General features: G+C 44.0%; 1 protein-coding gene across 3 annotated transcripts in view; it reads left to right on the top strand.

Annotated features, from left to right (window-relative positions):
• Nucleotides 1-19,264, top strand: part of znf438 (zinc finger protein 438) — a 311,227-nt gene that overhangs the window by 230,134 nt on the left and 61,829 nt on the right. For 2 of the 3 annotated variants that reach the window (XM_072508356.1, XM_072508357.1), the window contains one exon: nt 2,855-2,958. The exons of the other annotated variant lie outside the window; for it this stretch is intronic. In XM_072508356.1, the coding sequence (XP_072364457.1) occupies nt 2,855-2,958 (104 nt within the window). The remainder of the gene's footprint in view (nt 1-2,854; nt 2,959-19,264) is intronic. 3 annotated transcript variants of the gene reach the window in all.

Here is a 19,264-nt window from a genome sequence, read left to right on the forward strand (position 1 = left end):
GGACGACAAGATTGAAGGAGAGTAGGTGATTTGGAGGGAGTGGGCAACCTCAGAGTGGATGACCCAGGGGTGTCCAGCAGCTTCTCCTTCTCCCTTCAGGTGCCTGTGGACCACAGACTGATGACTTGAGGGGAAGAGGTACCTGGAGAGTTGTCGAGATGCCCTGTTCCTCTCTCTAGTTGCTACTGCATGAACTTACCCCTGGCAAAGGCAGTTGAATGTAGGTCGGCACGCATCTCAGCAGAAACTAGGCCGTTGCTGGGCTAGCGTCTCCTTGGTATCCGCCATTCTTCCCATGAAGATCTCCATGAGCGCACATGTGGGCGCCACTTCAACAGTGAGCATGCGGATGGATTCCTCTGACTTGCTTACCACTCTGTTGCTGGCTTCCAACTGCTCTGCCTGCTGCTGCCTTGCCTCTTACTGACTCTCTGCCATGATTTGGAAGCCTGATTCCAGAGGCTTGTCAACTGACTTGGAGCTTATAGATGCCTCTTCCCTAGCTGTGCTCCGAGAGACAGGCAACTCGTGTCTACCTGCTTCCTCTTGCAATGGGTGTATGTTTGTGGGGTGACCGTCAGCTTGTGAGACTCCTCCTCAACTAACACTAATTCCCACTGAGGTGGGTGTTCCTGAGCTGGTGGAACGGGCGACTACAGGTATGGAGCTCTTCCCTTCTTCCTGGCTGATCTCTGGGTTGGGGCTGGGGCCAGATAGGAAGTCATCCTCTTCCTCCTCCAGCCTTGCGCTCTTTTCGGGAGGCGCCTGTAAGTAACATGGAGGCATATTAGACCTTCAGGTTTGCATTGGATAGATGAATACTTACCAAGTGGATGCTCAGGTGCGAGCTCCTGATTGTCAATGGATTGGTACTACTCTACTCCTGCGAGCTCAGATTACCTCTCCTCAATCTGTGAGAGACCTGAGAGATGCACAATCTCCTGTCCTCTCATGCTCACAAAGTGCGACTGTGAGACAGGACATTACCTTGCCACTGGGCCCTGGACCCTGACATACTGGAGTCTTTGTGTTTCATAATGAGACTTACCCTGGCCAGGCAAATAAAGTAGTTCATCCTCTTCGGTCACTATGTTACCGACCTCTTGATAATAATAATAGTAATAATCTTTATTCGTGTCACAAGTAGGCTTACATTAGCACTGCAATGAAGTTACTGTGAAAATCCCCTAGTCGCCACACTCTGGCGCCTGTTCGGGTACACTGAGGGAGAATTCAGAATGTCCAATTCACCTAACAGCACGTCTTTCTGGACTTGTGGGAGGAAACGAGCGCCCGGAGGAAACCCACGCAGACACCAAGAACGTGCAGACTCCGCACAGACAGTGACCCAAGCCGGGAATCGAACCTGGGTTCCTGGCGCTGTGAAGCGACTGTGATAACCACTGAGCTACCGTGCCACCGCCCCCTGGTACTGATGTCATTGGCCACCTACGCCCATGTAGCATTGGTATCCCTGCTTGGCTGCTTCCCCCCCCCCCCCCCCCCCCCCCCCCCGTCAGGTGGATAAAGTACATTCCTGTGCACCTCAACATGGTCCAGGAGGGTACACAGGGAGACGTCATTAAATTTCTGAGCTGGGCCGCTAGATGATCTTGCAGACACCTCTCTCTTTTTGGTCTGACATCGTAGGTGTCCGGGTGCCTTTTAAATATGGCGGCCGGATTTGACAGCAGGTCATGTGCTATCCAACTCGCCCCACCACGAAAGATGGCGCGGAACCCCTGGATGCATAATTAAATGCATTTAGACCGGAAGATATGGCATGGTTTCCCGTCTGCCTCCACAGTTGGAAACGCACCCCGTCACCATCACATGACATAGTCCTGGATGGGAGAGTTCTGCCCAACCTCTCTGCTTTTTATTGTCCACCTGTAACTGAATGACATGCTTGGCCACTTCAAAGTGAAATTAAGAGTCAAGCCTGTTGGTGTGGTACTGGATCCAGAGCTAAGCCAAATTGGCGAGGAGCGGCTTGTTTCCTTCCCCAGTTCGTAAACCAGTTGAGTTATTAATGACAATCCCACAAGCTGTAGGTTCACTTTCTATTTCCAGATTTTCTTGCACTGACTTCAATTCTCAAACAGGAATTTTGAACTTGCCTTTTTGAGTTATTAGTGCAGTTCCATGGATTGCTTGTCCAGTAACTGTACTCATTACTGTGGGAGGCAGAAATTATTTTTTTGTTAATATCAGCAAACAGTAAAGGAGTCCAAAAAGAATGGATCTATGTATAGCTACCACCTGTGGATCAGGGCTACTCTGACATGTGATGGTAAATTAATGAATCAATTGTATTTAAAGAGCGAAGCTATATTATTACTATTCCTTTCTCCTCAACCATTTCACATTGTTTGGGAATCAGGCTATTTGTCTTAATATTTCAGTGCCTGCTCCACTTTTGTGCTTCACATTGGAAGGAAATCCTCTGCTGTGTGAACTCTACACTATTGATTTTGAAATAAGAAAATATATGACCTATATGTAAACAGGCATGATCATGCGCACCTAGATTTTTGATTTCACCATATTTTGGTTGCTTTGTGCCATAGTCCCAGATGACCATAAGCTGCTTGCCCCCTTGTGGGTGTGTGTGTGGGGGGGGGGGGGGGGGGGTGCTGACTGATGGTGATTTAACCTGAAGATCACCACACCTCTGGCGAGGGTATGAATAACCTCAGCGGGTGCAGGAATTGAATCCACGCTATTGGCCTCACTCTGCACCATGAGTCCAACAAACTGATAAACACCTGAAATGAAGTGGTGGATAATGTTAGTCATACAATTGTGCTTTTCTTCCACACATTTCCAGTATCTTGTGATCTCTTTGTTACAGGAGAGAAGTTGGTAGTGTAGATGACAGCCAGACACAGAACTGTGAAGAGATGCAGGATTTTATTCATGACTCATCAAAGTTGGCTGGCAAGACATTACCTTTCAGTAAGTGGAGTGACTAATGGAACCATAAGAAGTCTTCTTGTAAGTTGTTGCTGAAGTATGTATTTCTCCCCTGTGTATTATAATTTCTGAGAGTTCATTACCAGACTCTCCTTTTGCACTTTTGGTGTTGAAAGCATGTTAACCCTTTGGTCTTCAATAATGGTGATCTTTGTTATCTGTTGGTCCACTGTGGAAATTGCTTTGTGATCTGAGGCTATGGAAAAACCCACCACTCTGAATTGCATAGCAACCACATGAAGTTGGCATAGAGTTACGCAGTGATGAGGATTCGTTTAGAGATCAGGCAAAATATGCTGCATTTTTTAAAAATGCTATCGCACTTTGTTATGTAGTGCATTCACATATTTATATCAATGGCCAGTGATTATTGCAATTGGTAAATGGCCATCTATGTAACCTGAACTCCTATTAGAATTGATTTGAAACTGCTGAGTTCATAGTTCATAGAATTTACAGTGCAGAAGGAGGCCTTTCGGCCCGTCAAGTCTACAACGGCCCTTGGAAAGAGCACACCACTTAAGCCCACACCTTCACCCTATCCCCGTAACCCAGTAACCCCATCTAACCTTTTTGGGCACTAAAGGCAATTTAGCATGGTCAATTCACCTAACCTGCACGTCTTTGGACTGTGGGAGGAAACCGGAGCATCCGGAGGAAACCCCGCAGTAACGGGGAGAACGTGCAGACTCCACACAGACAGTGACCTGAACCGGGAATCGAACCTGGGACCCTGGAGTTGTGAACCAACAGTGCTAACCACTGTGCCATAGTGTTGCCCAATTTGTTGAGTTAAGTTTAAATAATGGACTTTGTAATGTTCTTGTCCTTGCATCATCATTACTCCAATTTATTTTTTTATATTGTACATTTATATTTGCTTTCTCCATCCTAGTTCATTCCACCTTCCTCAGTTAGAACTTGCTTCCAGTGTTAATATCTAGCCAGTTGCATTCATTGCCATTTCATGACTGACCTGATGGCGAAATGCTCAGGCTTGTGCACCGAAATCATTCCCAGGTTAAATTAGTTGCTTTAAAAAAAATTTAAAAAAAGAAATGCAAAGGAAATGTCACAAAGGAGAAAGTGCTAGAGAAACTAAGAGGTCTAAAAATTGATAAATCTCCAGGCCCAGATGGGCTACATCCGAGAGTTCTAAAGGAGATAGCTGAAGAAATAGTGGAGGTGTTAGTTATGATCTTTCAAAAGTCACTGGAGTCAGGGAAAGTCCCAGAGGATTGGAAAATCGCTGTTGTAACCCCCCTGTTCAAGAAGGGAACAAGGAACAAGATGGAAAATTATAGGCCAATTAACCTAACCTCGGTTGTTGGCAAGATTCTAGAATCCATTGTTAAGGATGAGATTTCTAAATTCTTGGAAGTGCAGGGTCGGATTAGGACATGTCAGCATGGATTTAGTAAGGGGAGGTCGTGCCTGACAAACCTGTTTAAAGAGTTCTGTGAAGAGATAACTAATAGGTTAGACCAAGGAGAGCCAATGGATGTTATCTATCTTGACTTCTAAAAGGCCTTTGATAAGGTGCCTCTCGGGAGACTGCTGAGTAAAATAAAGGCCCATGGTATTCGAGGCAAGGTACTAACATGGATTGACGATTGGCTGTCAGGCAGAAGGCAGAGAGTTGGGATAAAAGGATTTTTTCAGAATGGCAACTGGTGACGAGTGGTGTCCCGCAGGGTTCAGTGTTGGGGCCACAGCTGTTCTCTTTGTATATTAACGATCTAGATGACGGGACTGGAGGCATTCTGGCTAAGTTTGCCGATGATACAAAGATAGGTGGAGGGGCAGGTCGTCTTGAGGAGGTGGGGAGGCTGCAGAAAGATTTAGACAGTTTAGGAGAGTGGTCCAAGAAATGGCTGATGAAATTCAACGTGGGCAAGTGCGAGGTCTTGCACTTTGGAAAAAAGAACAGAGGCATGGACTATTTTCTAAACGGTGACAAAATTCATAATGCTGAAGTGCAAAGGAACTTGGGAGTCCTAGTCCAGGATTCTCTAAAGGTTAACTTGCAGGTTGAGTCCGTAATTAAGAAAGCAAATGCAATGTTGTCATTCATCTCAAGAGGCTTGGAATATAAAAGCAGGGGTGTACTTCTGAAGCTTTATAAAGCACTAGTTAGGCCCCATTTAGAATACTGTGAGCAATTTTGGGCCCCACACCTCAGGAAGGACATACTGGCACTGGAGCGGGTCCAGCGGAGATTCACACGGATGATCCCAGGAATGGTAGGCCTAACACACGATGAACGTCTGAGGATCCTGGGATTATATTCATTGGAGTTTAGGAGGTTAAGGGGAGATCTAATAGAAACTTACAAGATAATGAATGGCTTAGATAGGGTGGACGTAGGGAAGTTGTTTTCATTAGCAGGGGAGACTAGGACCCGGGGGCACAGCCTTAGAATAAAAGGGAGTCACTTTAGAACAGAGCTGAGGAGAAATTTCTTCAGCCAGAGAGTGGTGGGTCTGTGGAATTCATTGCCACAGAGGGCGGTGGAGGCCGGGACGTTGAGTGTCTTTAAGACAGAAGTTGATAAATTCTTGATTTCTCGAGGAATTAAGGGCTATGGAGAGACGGCGGGTAAATGGAGTTGAAATCAGCCATGATTGAATGGTGGAGTGGACTCGATGGGCCGATTGGCCTTACTTCCGCTCCTATGTCTTATGGTCTTATGGTTAAGTTTCAATATGGAAATATAAAGAAGGAAGCTAGATGAGCTGTTGCTGAATCTCTACCATGTATGCTTCTTACTGAGCTCTTGTTTGCATGCATTCTTTTGCACAGCATCACTTAGTGTTCTGTTTCCCTAAACCTTTTTATTGGATCAACCTCTTTTGCTCTCTCATTGGATTTTATTTTTTTTCTTCTTTGTCTATTCCCCTCCTCTATCAACTCAGCAATCTTCTCTCAATCACCATAGATGCATTTGTGCCACTACCTGTCATAAATTTTATTATTCATTGTTCAAAGCACTGTTCCACACTTTTTGCCATTCTGCCTATTGCAACACCATTTAAAAAAAAAAATTCTCCTTCAATTCCTTGACCAATTCCTAGTTATAGTGCAGGCTGACAAATATTCATCTTCCAGGCCTGTCGTATCAAGATTGTGAAGGCTCACATGAATGAGAATTCTCCATGATGCGCTGTCCCTTTGCTGTTCCGCAAAGCATTGTGGCTCCATTTGCAGCTTGCCCTGTGCACCGTGACTGTGATTGGAAACCCGTTGAGTGAGAAAATGCATTACGGTTCCCGTGAAACAGAACACTGGAGCTCCAATGTGCTGTGTAATGAAGATTTTCATTATTGAGGGGCAGATTAGTATTCAACAATATTGAATTTTTCTTTCTGGATTACTGATTTCCAGCTTTTTCCTCATTCATTTGATGACTCGTGCAAGCATCAACCAACAGAACAAAACCCCTGATATCAAACTATTCTGAGACCAGGGTTTTTGTCTGTGGCTTTGTTTGACCATGTAATTGTGCTTTATGGGATCAGCACTTGCTTATATCACACTGCTGTAATGTGCAGGTGCACCTATTGCTTATGCAAAATGGCAAACAGTCCCAGATAATTCACCATGGGAATGAACACTTTTTTGATTGTCTACATCTGTTGCAATAATGTAGCCAATGCCATTGACAAGAAAGCAAGACTAAAACATCTGCCCAAGAGACCACCAACAGATGCTAATGTTGCAGATGGTTTGCACGATAGTCATTCAGTGACAAAGGCAGGGTTTTAACAGCGCAGTGTTATTAATCTCTGACAAAAAAAAGTGAGCAGGCCGGAAAGCCTCCTTTAATCAAGAACTAATTGATAAGAAAGAGGCTTTATTAACTGCTTAACATCTGTAAAATATGATCGTTACTTTTCCTGCCACGTGATGGGATTTTGACTGGCGGTGTATTGCATTTATTTGTGAACATGTATCTGGTGAAACGCAACTTCCTCGGAGGTCGATAACGAGATCTCGCATCTCACTAACTCTGTTGTCTTTTAAGTTATACTTTTCCTTTGACATGCACCCAACAAATACCCTTCTTCAGTGCAAACGTGATTGTGTAACTACACCTTCGTTGGAACATTTAATGTCTGCATTCAGTGGTTTAAAAATAAAATAATTTCCACCTGCCCACCAAATCGGATATTTAAAGAAACTAAATGTCACACATCAACTGATTGTACTTGGGAAAATTGCCAAATGTTCACCAAAATCAGTCTGATGTAAACATTATAATTTGAACATTTTGAATTTTTTAGAATAGCAAGCAGTCATACTTTGCTTTCACACCTATGTGACATTAGTCACTCCAAAGCAAGGGGCAGCACGATAGCATTGTGGATAGCACAATTGCTTCACAGCTCCAGGGTCACAGGTTCGATTCCGGCTTGGGTCACTGTCCGTGCGGAGTCTGCACATCCTCCCCGTGTGTGCGTGGGTTTCCTCCTGGTGCTCCGGTTTCCTCCCACAGTCCAAAGATGTGCAGGTTACGTGGATTGCCCTTAGTGTCCAAAATTGCTCTTAGAGTTGGGTGGGGTTACTGGGTTATGGGGATAGGGTGGAGGTGTTGACCTTGGGTAGAGTGCGCTTTCCAAGAGCCGGTGCAGACTCGACGGGCTGAATGGCCTCCTTCTGCACTGTAAATTCTATGATCTATGAATGCAGTGCTTACTGGAAAGTAATTTAATGGCCTGTTTAGTTTTTGTAAGAATGTGACATGTTTAAGATCGGAGGTGGTCGTTGGTGTAGGCAGCACAACCTGGCAGGACTGCACTGTAGCATTCTCTGAGTCAGATCACTTTTGTTTTGTACCTGCAGGCCAGTCTTGCATGTCAATACAAATAAGAACCTATCACTCCCTCTGCATGGGATATACTTAGGGTTTGTGCGGCAGTCCATTGGTCTATAACCACAGGAAAACAGTCTCGATTGCTTGAAATTTTCCCCATTTAGTTCTGCTTTAACTTCCATGTGTTTGTGAATTGTGAGGAGCAAAACTTTTTCTAGAGGGCAGCAATGCATCTTATTTCAGTTAGCATTGCTACTTGTGCTAACCTGTACAATTCAGGTGGAAGTTGCACCCCTAGCAGGGCAGGCCTGATGGTCATGGGAATGCTATGAGGCGGTGAGGAAATGCATTTTCGGTTTTCTTGATGCAGAGCACGAGCTCCAATTTGCTGTGCACTGTAATGAAGATTTCCACTGAGGGGCAGATTAATATTCATCAATATTGCATTTTTACATTTTGTTTCCTCATTCATTTTGATGGCTCGTGCAAGCATTAACCAGCAGAATAAAATCTGCTGATATGAAACCATGGTTTTTGTTAGTGACTTCACGTGGCCAGGTAATTGTGTTCCATGGGACCAACATTTACACTTCTTTTATATCAAATTACCGTAAAGCGCTGGGGCATGTATTGCATACGAAAACTAGCCAACAGTCCCAGGTAATTTACCATGGGAGTGAACACTTATGTGATTGTCTACATCTGTTACAATAATGTAGCCAAGGCCGGTGACAAGAAAACAAAACTAGATCATTTCCAAAAATTTGATGTAGGACTGGGAGTTGGGTGTAACTATGATGCCCTGGCCACAGTCTCTCCATTATTAATCTGTCCAAGAGGGCTGGATGCTGGGCACTGTGATACATTAGCTATATGAGCTTAATTTGATGTCCAAGGTTTCTTCTCAAATTCCTTTAGGTTCTTTTCCTGTTACTTTTGAACAACATTTGCATCTATCTTAAGTCAGAAGTACTGAGGATCCATCTAGGCACCCTCCTGAGGTCCCCAGCACCACAGATGCCAGTTTTCAGCCAATTCGCTTTACACCATGTGAAAACGGCTAAAGGCACAGGATACTGCAAAGGCTTTAGGTCTGGTCAACATTCCGGCAGTAGTACTGAAGACTTGTGCTCCAGAAGTAGCCGTGTGCCTAGCCAATCTGTTCGTATACCGTTACAACGCTGGCATCTACACAACAATGTGGAAAATTGCACCCGTATGTCCAGTCCATAAAAAGCAGGACAAATCCAACTTTGCCAGTTGATATTCCATCAATCTACTCTGGATTTTCAGCAAAGATATTGGAGGTGTCAACATTGCTATCAAGTGGCACTTACACAGCAATAACCAGCTCATTGATGCTGAGGCTGGACTCCGCCAGGGCCATTCAGCTTCTGATTTTGTTACAGCTTTGGTCCAAACATGGACGAAACAGCTGAACTCGAGATGAGGTGAGAATAGCATGGCACCATTTGACCAAGTGTAGAATCAAGGAACCTGAGCAAAAGTACAGTCACGGGAAATCAGGGAAAACTCCCCACTGGTTGGAATCATACACAGTACAAAGGAAGAACGCTGTGATTGTTGGAGGCCAGTCTTCACAGTCCCCGGACATTGCTACAGGTCTTCGCCCGTCCAGGTAGTGTCCCAGGTCCAACAATTTTCAGCTGCTTCATCATTGATCTCCCCTCCTTTGTAAGGCCAGAAATGTGGATTTTCAAATGTTCAGCACCATTCATAACTCCTCATACTGAAGTGGTTCACTGGCATGTGCAGCAAGACCTGGAAAACATTCAAACCTGGGCTGATAAGTTGCAAGTAACAAGCCACACAAGGACCAGGCAATGGACATCTCCAACAAGAGAGAACTTAACTACCTCCCACTGACATGCAATGGAATTACCATTGTTGAATCTAAAGTTTATAAATAAGCGGTTGTCCATTTGAAACCAACATTTCTCTAAGGGCTGTGAGACTTTTAAATTCTCTCCCTCAAAATGTGGTTGAGGCTGAGTCTTTGAGTATCTTTAAGGCACAAATGGATAGATTCTTAATCAGTAAGGGAGTGAAAGGTTATCTTGAGTAGACAGAAATGTGAAGTTACGGTTGAAATTATATCAGCTATGATCTTATTGAATGACAGAGCAGGTTTGAGCGGTTGAGTGGCCTATTCCTGCTCCTAATTTGTATGTTTGTGTGAATCCCCCACTACCAACATCCTGGGTTTAACATGGAACTGGAACTGGACTAATCATATAAATACTGTGGCTAAAAGAGCAGATCAGAGGCCGGGAGTTCTGTAACATGAAACTCGCCTCCCAACTACCAAAGCCTGTTCGCCAGCTCCTACAACACTCACGAATTCCAACACCATCCAGGACATAGTTTGATCACCCCATCCACCACAATAAACATTCACTCCCTCCAACACCAAAGCACATTGGGAGCAGTGTGCACTATATACAAAATGCACTGTAGCGATTCTCCAAGACTCATTCAACAGTGCCTTCCAAACCCACAACCTCTACCACCCAGAAGGACAAGGACAGCAGATAAATTAGGGTAGGGTGCCTGCCGATTCATCCCTGAGCATACTTCGGAAAATCGGATCACAAGACGGTGTTCCTTCTCCCGGCATACAAGCAGAAACTTAAGCTGGAGAATCAGGTTAAGAAGGTCATGCAGTGCTGGTCCGAGGCAACGGAAGAGCTCTTACGTGTCTGCTTGGAGTCAGTGGACTGGTCCATATTCAAGAACTCAGCGACCAACCTAAACGAGTATGCGCGAAGACCAACCTAAACGAGTACAGAGGGAGATAGATAGAGAACCTAGTGGCGTGGTGTAACAACAACAATCTCTCTCTCTCAACGTCAGCAAAACTAAGGAGCTGGTCATCGACTTCAGGAAGCAAAGTATCATACACACCCCTGTTTACATCAATGGTGCCAAGGTGGAGATGGGTGACAGCTTCAAATTCCTTTGTGTGCATATCACCAACAATCTGTCCTGGTCCACCCACGTCGACGCTACCACCAAGAAAGCACAACAGCGCCTATACTTCCTCAGGAAATTCGGCATACCCATGTTAACCCTTACCAACTTTTACCGATGCACCGTAGAAAGCATCCTATCTGGCTGCATCACAGCCTGGTATGGCAACTGCTCGGCCCAAGACCGCAAGAAACTTCAGAGAGTCGTGAACACCGCCCAGTCCATCACGCAAACCCGCCTCCCATCCATGTACTCTGTCTACAGCTCCTGCTGCCTTGGGAAAGCAGGCAGCATAATCAAAGATCCTTCCCACCGAGGTTATTCTCTCTGCCAATTTCTTCCATTGGGCAGGAGATACAAAAGTCTGAGAACACACACTAATGGATTCAAAATCAGCTTCTTCCCCGCTGTTTCCAGACTCCTGAATGACTCTCTTATGGACTAAACTGATCTCTCCACGCATCCTCTCTACTGAGTAGCACTACACTCCATATACTTCACCCGATGTCTATGCATTTACATTGTGTATTTATTGTATGTCCTACGTTATTCATGTATGGAACGATCTGTCTGGACTGTACGCAGAACAATACTTTTCACTGTACTTGGGTACACGTGACAATAAATCCAAATCCATTGGAACATCCCCATCTGCATGTTCCCTTCCAGGCCACACACCACCCTGACTTGGAACTATATCTCCACTGTCATTGAATCAAATCCTGGAGGTCTCTCCCTAACAGCATTGTGGATGCACCACTTGAACATCAGAGATTCATTAAGGCGGCTCACCACCATCTTATGGCAATTAGTGATGGGCACCAAGTGTTGGTCTTGTCAGTGACGCCCACATCACCTGGAGGAATATAAAGATGAGTTAAGTGTTACGTTTGAGTATACGGGAGTTTGAATAGCACTTGCCCCACGGGAGTTGGCTCCCATTTATCTCCTGGAGGAAGGGTATAAATTGAACATCCCTCATTCCATCTTGCTGAGTTAAGTTGAATTTTTAAATTAATTGTTGACGGCACAGGATGCCACGTTTGTGGAAAAAAACTGGACAAGCCTGATGATGCCCTTATCAGCTAGACTTTTAATTAACTGTGGATCATACACCTGGGAGTTCTTTGTTGTGTCAGACTGGGGAAATTGCCTGCACGTGGCTCCTTCTCAATCAAAAACACAATTATAGGGTGTGCTTTAAGCTATCCAGTCTTCTGTGAAGGGATATGAAAGGCAGATTAGATGGTGCTGGGTAGGTTGGGAGGTTTCACCCTCTATCAGCAACCTTGGGTTCAATGGTGAGCTTGTTTTCCAAGTCACAATATCTCCAATCTGGGATGCTCTGGTATCTCTGCTCATGGTATTTACAAGATTGCTGAGACACAATTGATTCTGAAATTGTGTGATATGACAATGTGTATTCTGAACCCCATAATTATAGATTGGCGAATTGACAGTTAATCAGGGCCATATTCATGTTGCTTTCAAAAAGGATCTTCAATCTATTATTTTGATTGATTGTATCCCAATTTATGAACCAAACTGGAAGGTGTGAAGTTTAAAATATGGGGAGATGCCCCTTTATCAAGGTAAAGGAAGAGAACATTGTTGTGTCAGAGAAACTATCTCTGCAATGGTCTCAATTTCAGGACTTTGAGTCAGGATAACAGTGTGTTCAATTATGGGGATGGGAAGTCAGGATCTCAACCAACATACACATTTATTTTTAATTTATTTGTATTTTTAACAGTCTTTGAGTTGCTGTTATTTATTACAGTATCAGCCTGGATAACTCAAAATGCATTTGGGTATGTTGAATACCAATACTCCTGCCACTTTTAAATCTAGAACATTCAGTAGAACTCAGTCATTTTCAATCTCAGTTTAGTTTGAAAGGGCCCTTATTTTTCAAATTTCTTTCCAATACATTGGTGGCACGGTATATTAATGCACAAGATGTTGTGCTCACAGAGCAGTTGGAGAATTTCTATTCCGTAATAGAACATAGAACATACAGTGCAGAAGGAGGCCATTCAGCCCATCGAGTCTGCACCGACCCACTTAAGCCCTCACTTCCACCCTGTCCCCGTAACCCAATAACCCCTCCTAACCTTTTTGGTCACTAAGGGCAATTTAGCATGGCCAATCCACCTAACCTGCACATCTTTGGACTGTGGGAGGAAACCGGAGCACCCGGAGGAAACCCACGCAGAAACTGGGAGAACGTGCAGACCCCGCACAGACAGTGACCCAGCGGGGAATCGAACCTGGGACCCTGGCGCTGTGAAGCCACAGTGCTATCCACTTGTGCTGCCGTGCTGCCCCAATGTTGCGATGTTATAGTTTTACGATCTGGTTAGAGACCAATAACTGGAAGTTTGAATTTCTCTTTGAAAGTTAATAGCGGAGAGAATAACATGTCAAGATTTTGTGTCTTAAAACTTTTACTGTATCGAATGACTAAAAACACTATTTTCTTTTATAGATAACTTATACTTCAAACTTTAGAAATGAATAGTTCCTTTATACTCATCATGTATTGCACTCTCCACTGAATTACAGTTCTTATCGCAAAGCTTTCACGCGTGTTCCCATTGGGTAGCTTCCTTTTTAATTTCCTAGCCGTGTAACCTCTCTAATCCCAGAGCTATCTTTCTCTGTGCTGGGCTACACGGTAAACCTCTTCTTTAGCTTCAAGCTAGGCAAATATTCCAGGCTCCTTAACTCATCAAGAACTTTGCATTTAAACTTAGTGCAAGCTCCCACCCACATTCTGTGTGGTGAAGGAGAGAATTAATATGTTCTCTGCTTACGGTGCAGGCTTGGCTGATTCTGTCTCTTGCTCTCAATGCAACTGCTGTCTGTCTGTCTGATATTCCTGGGTTTAACAGAAAGCCTGTAATCCGATCTCAATGGCTTCCTTTCCCCCATACCAGCAGGAAACATATTAACAATTCTACTTCGCTTCGATTTTTTTCTTTATAAATTTCGAGTACCCAATTCTTTTTTCCAATTAAGGGGCAATTTTAGCATGGCCAATCCACCTACCCTGCGCATCTTTTTGGGTTTATAGGGGTGAGACCCATGCAGACACGGGGACAATGTGCAAACTCCACACAGACAGTGACCCGGGGCTGGGATTGACCCGGGTCCTCGGCGCTGTGAGGCAGCAGTGCTAACCACTGCACCACCATGCTGCCCTTACTTCACTCCTAAGAAGGAAGGAAGTTAGGATCAAGGCAATCTAATTAGCTTTGTAGCGAAGGAATGGTTTGCAACATGACCGATGGTACACCGTAATATCTATAGCTCCTGACAGGGCGACTGGAGAAGGGGGTAGTATCACCGGTTTACGGGGCTATTTTGGAGGAGGAGGAGGAGAAGGCGCCACTAGAAGGGATCAAGACAAAGTGGGAGGAAGAGTTGGGAGAGGGTATGGAGAAGGGGTTCTGGTGTGAGGTGCTCTGGAGGGTGAACGCCTCCACCTCATGTGCGAGGTTGGGGCTGGTACAGCTGAAGGTGGTGTATAGAGTGCACCTTACAAGGGCGAGGATGAGCCGGCTCTTTGAGGGGGTAGAAGATGTGTGTGAACGTTGCGGGGGAGGCCCCGCAAACCACGTTCATATGTTTTGGTCCTGTCCAAAGCTGGAGGATTACTGGACGGAGGTGTTTTGGGTAATCTCTAAAGTGGTGCAAGTGAAACTGGACCCGGGCCCTCGGGAGGCCATATTCGGGGTGTCAGACCAGCCGGGGTTGGAAACTGGCGCGGAGGCAGATGTTGTAGCCTTCGCCTCGTTGACCGCCCGAAGGTGGATATTGTTGGGGTGGAGATCAACCTCTCCACCCTGTGCCCTGGCGTGGCGGGGGGACCTACTGGAATCCTTAACGCTTGAAAAGGTCAAATTTGAACTGCGGGGAAGGATGGAGGGGTTCTACAATTCATGGGCATTATTCATTATGCACTTTCGAGAATTGGATCATATCGAACATTAGGGGGGTGGGGAGGGGGGTTGGGGGGTGGGGAACTATGTGTTAATGGTGACTATGGGTGATTCCTGATTCCTTTTTGTCATTTGTTTATGTTAACATGCGGGCTAATGTTTGGGGTTTGGTGCGAGGATGGGATTGTTGTTATTGATATGGGGATTGACATTACATTCGTTCCTGATTATTGTTTATTGTTGGGTGTAAATTTGGGAGAAAATGTGAAAAAGGAGGAGAATAAAAACATATTTAAAAAATATATATATCTATAGCTCCTTTATGGAACTCCGAGATTCTTGGTCTACTCATTGCAGATTTAGAAATTGCTGAAATTGTTCCCAAATATAAATGCCTTTCACCTCTTTCCCCCTCAATTAAACAATCAGAGACGTCCTCAGATCTTTAACAATTAAACCACCCTGGCTTACTGTCAGATCGACTCCAGCACAAGTCAGATGATCCCTTTCACGTACCCTGCATTTAAAGTTGCAGTCCCAAAATGCTGTAATCTTGTAAACCAAAGATAGGGGCTGGTTTAGCACAGGGCTAAATAGCTAGCTTTTAAAGCAGACCAATGTAGGCCAGCAGCGCGGGTTCAATTCCCGTACCAGCCTCCCTGAACAGGCGCCGGAATGTGGCGACTAGGGGCTTTTCACAGTAACTTCATTTGAAGCCTGCTTGTGACAATAAACAATTTTCATTTCATTTTTTCATTTCATTTTTATAGGCCGGAAGTCTCCATCAGTCCACGCTGGCGGGATTCTCCCGTCTCACTCAGTGAATGGAGTTTTGGTTGAGCACCAAATTCTCTCTTCTCGCTGGCAGTGGTGGTGGGCCGAACTTGGATTGGAGAATCCTGGCCATAATCTTAAGACATAATGATCTTTTAAATCTCTTGATTGTAACAATTCTAAAATAAGATATATACAGGGGATGAGATGTGTCAATGTACCACCTCCAGGCGCCAAAGAAAACCAACCACCGAAAAGCTACTCGGTCTCAATCCCCAAGTTGTCCACCTCTGCTCGTCATTGAAGAGTAGCGATGACTTGGGAATAGAAGGGAGAATTGGGAGGGGGGGAAAAAAGTTGCAGAATGAAAGAGGAAACTGGGTGATGGAATGGCATTGCCTTCTCTGAATGTCATTGCCTTCATCGACCCCGGAAGTTCCCAGTGGCTATTACCTCATAACAGAAAATTATTTCTAATGTGGTAATAATTGGCTCTAAGTTTGCAATTTGTCTTAGAAACAAAACAGGATGCCAAAAATTGCTGTTCTGAGATTTGGCCTGAAGTGCATCATTTGGAAAGGTTAAAGGGAGCTAACTTTGCTTCAAAGAATGCTGCATCTGAATTGATATTGATTTTGGATGCCTAAAATCGAAGGCATTCCCTTCCCCAATACAAACATCCCTTACCTTGAAAATGGAATGAACGTTTTTAAAAAATTGTTTGCAAGAAGATTAATATTTAATTTCACAAATCCAGATGTAGGTTGTCGTGGCAGATTTGCCAGGTACCCTTGCAGCATCATTCTGTTATTACTGCAGCCAATAGAAATGCTGGGCAAGCCAGACCTCAGATTGGAAACCGTCTCAGCTGATCGTACTGGTTTTCTGCATTGCAGAAACGAGGAGGGAAAGTTACTGAACACAAAAGCATAGGACTCCAGTGATAACTTTTACAATGTGAAGTATTTAAATGTTTATTAAAAAAAAGAATAGTTAGAAAGAAATTGCGCAAAATAACCCCCCAAAATGCTTTTTCTTTTTTTTCTTTAAATTTCAAGTGCCCAATTCTTTTTTTCCGATTTAAGGGGCAATGTCGCGTGGCCAATTCACCTCCCCTGCACATCTTTGGGTTGTGGGGGTGAGACCCATGCAGACACAGGGAGAATATACAAACTCCACAGGGACAGTGACCCGGGGCTGGGATCGAACCCGGGTCCTCAGCACCGGGAGGCAACAGTGCTAACTACTGCTTCACCGTGCTGCCCCAAATGCTTTTTCGAAGGTACACAAAACTATTGTTTTTGCCAATAGCCCTTATAGATTCATAACCATAAAATGCAGGAAATATTACCCAGCCTGAAAAATTGCTTTCACTTTAACAAGTACAGTCCACTACCTCCCAGAACAAATCCACTGGTGTTGTTTTCCAAAGGGAGATTCAGGACAAATACTCCCCAGGCCCAAAACCAAGTTGCTTTCTTCAATTAAAAATCTTTCACAGCACTTCAACAGGAGTTGTCTTTGAGTGTATGACCCCCCCCCCCCCCCCCCCGCACCAGCCATTGGCAACACACAAACTTCAACTCATTTGCTAAAAACCAATTTTCCATAAAAACTTTTTACCCCTTTCATTGTAGTTGACCTTTGTCTTCAAATATCCCTGTAAAAGCTCAGGTTCCCAAATATTAGAACCTTTCATGTTGCTATTGTATCTCTATTTTGGGTTAATACATTTTTAAATGCCTGTCTCTCTTATCTCGTGCAAAGTACAAATATTCTTTTCCACCTTTGAGAGTTATTTGAAATGCAACAGCTATAAATCAATTTCAAAACTTATCCCAAATGCAAATTTCAGATCTACTCTATTTCCTTGTAAGTTAAGACCCACCATAAGGCATTATTAGAAAATACAGTACTCCTCAACCCAGGGGGAAGGGGGGAGGGGGGGGGGTTAGTTTAGTTTAGGTCAAAGATAAAGGGGTTTTGTTACTTGTGTATTGTTAAAAATTTCTGTATTGTTATTGTTGCGTTTGCTTTGTAAGAGGGGAAAAATTGTTGTTTGGGAAAAAAATTTCAATAAAACATATTTAAAAAGAAAAAGAAAATACAGTACTCCTTTAGTCTTTCATCCCTTAAATTCCATGGGCAATCTGACTCCACCATCTCACATTTGATTAATCCTGGACTTACACAGACCCTTACCTTCATCGGTTATATACATAAACACAGATATATCACAACTCTTGTGTGGGTAAACCAATTATATTGGTCTCAATCTCTTTAACTTCGCCCAGACTTATAACCCTTTGAGAACTTGGCATTTCTCTAATTCTGACCTCTTGTGCATCTGCACTTCTATTGCCCCTCCATTGTGATCGTACTTTTAGGTGTGAAGCCTAAGCTCTGGAATTCTGTCTGTCTCTTTATTTTTCTCTCACCCTCTCTTTTTCTGTTTCTCTCTCATGCTTTGAGATGCGCCTTAAACCCTGCCTCTTTCACCAAGCTTTTAGTCACCAGTTCAAATGTGTTTTTGTGTGGCTGTCAACTTTTGCCTGAAAGCACTCCTGTGTAGTGCCATGAGATGTTTTAAAGACATTATATTAGAATCATGGAAAGGTTACAGTAAAGGAAGAGGCCATTTGGCCCATTGTGTCTGCGCCTGCTTTCTGGAAGAGCAACTCACCTATTTCCTTTTCCCCATAGTCCTGCAAATCCATCTGCTTCAGATAAGTATCTAATTCTCTTTTGAAGGCCTTGTTTGAATCTGCTCCCACCAAAGCCCCAGACGGAATATTCCAGATCCTAACCACGCTCTACATTTTAAAAAAAATGTTCCTGATGTCGCTGTTGCTGCTTTTGCCAATCACCTTAAATCGATGTCCTCTGGTTGTTGGTCCTTCCACCAGTGGGAACTATTTCTCATTACTACTCTGTCCAGACCTCTCATGATTTTGAAAACTTCTATCAAATCTCCTCATCATCTACTCTTCTCCAAGAAGACCAACCTCCGCTTCGCCGATCTATCAACGTAACTGAAGTTCCTCAACCTGGAACCATTCTTGTGAATCCTTTGTGCACCCTAAATTCACATTCTTCCTAAAGTGTGATGCTCAGAATTTGATAAAACTCTACTGTCGAGCCCGATACAGATTCCTTGCTACTGTACTCTTATGCTGCTATTTCCAAAGCCCAGGATGTCGTGTGCTTTATTAACCGCTTTCTCAACATACCTGGCTACCTTTGATGTTTATATAAAAGCTCCAGGCCCTTCTGCTCCTCCATGTCCTTTAGAATTGTACCTTTATTTTGTATTGCGCCTTTACCCATAGTCTATCTTTGTTTCTGTTACTTATTTTAAAATTTTCCCTCTGAACTTTATGTACTCAGCCTGTTTCCCAATCTCCTCTTTAAGGGCAGTTTTGTCAGCCTGTTTCTTTAATTCCAAATGACCTGAACCAGATCTGTTCTCAGCCATGAAGTTGACCCTCCCCCAATAAATTATTTTTATGCTGAATTACCTCTTGTCCTTTTCCAAAGCTAATTTAAACCCTATGATGCTATGTTCACTGTCCTGGAAATGTTCCCCGACCGACACTTGATCCACTTGACCCACGTCATTTCTCAGAACTAGATACAGCAATGCCTCCTTCTAAGTTGGAGTGGACGTGCACTGAACTAGAAAATTCTCCTGAACACACTTCACAAACTGTTCTCCTTTCTATGCTTTAATCTATTACTATCCTCGTCTGTACTAGGATAATTGAAG

Source organism: Scyliorhinus torazame, chromosome 6, assembly GCF_047496885.1.
Source record: "Scyliorhinus torazame isolate Kashiwa2021f chromosome 6, sScyTor2.1, whole genome shotgun sequence".
In the NCBI taxonomy this organism is placed as follows: domain Eukaryota; kingdom Metazoa; phylum Chordata; class Chondrichthyes; order Carcharhiniformes; family Scyliorhinidae; genus Scyliorhinus; species Scyliorhinus torazame.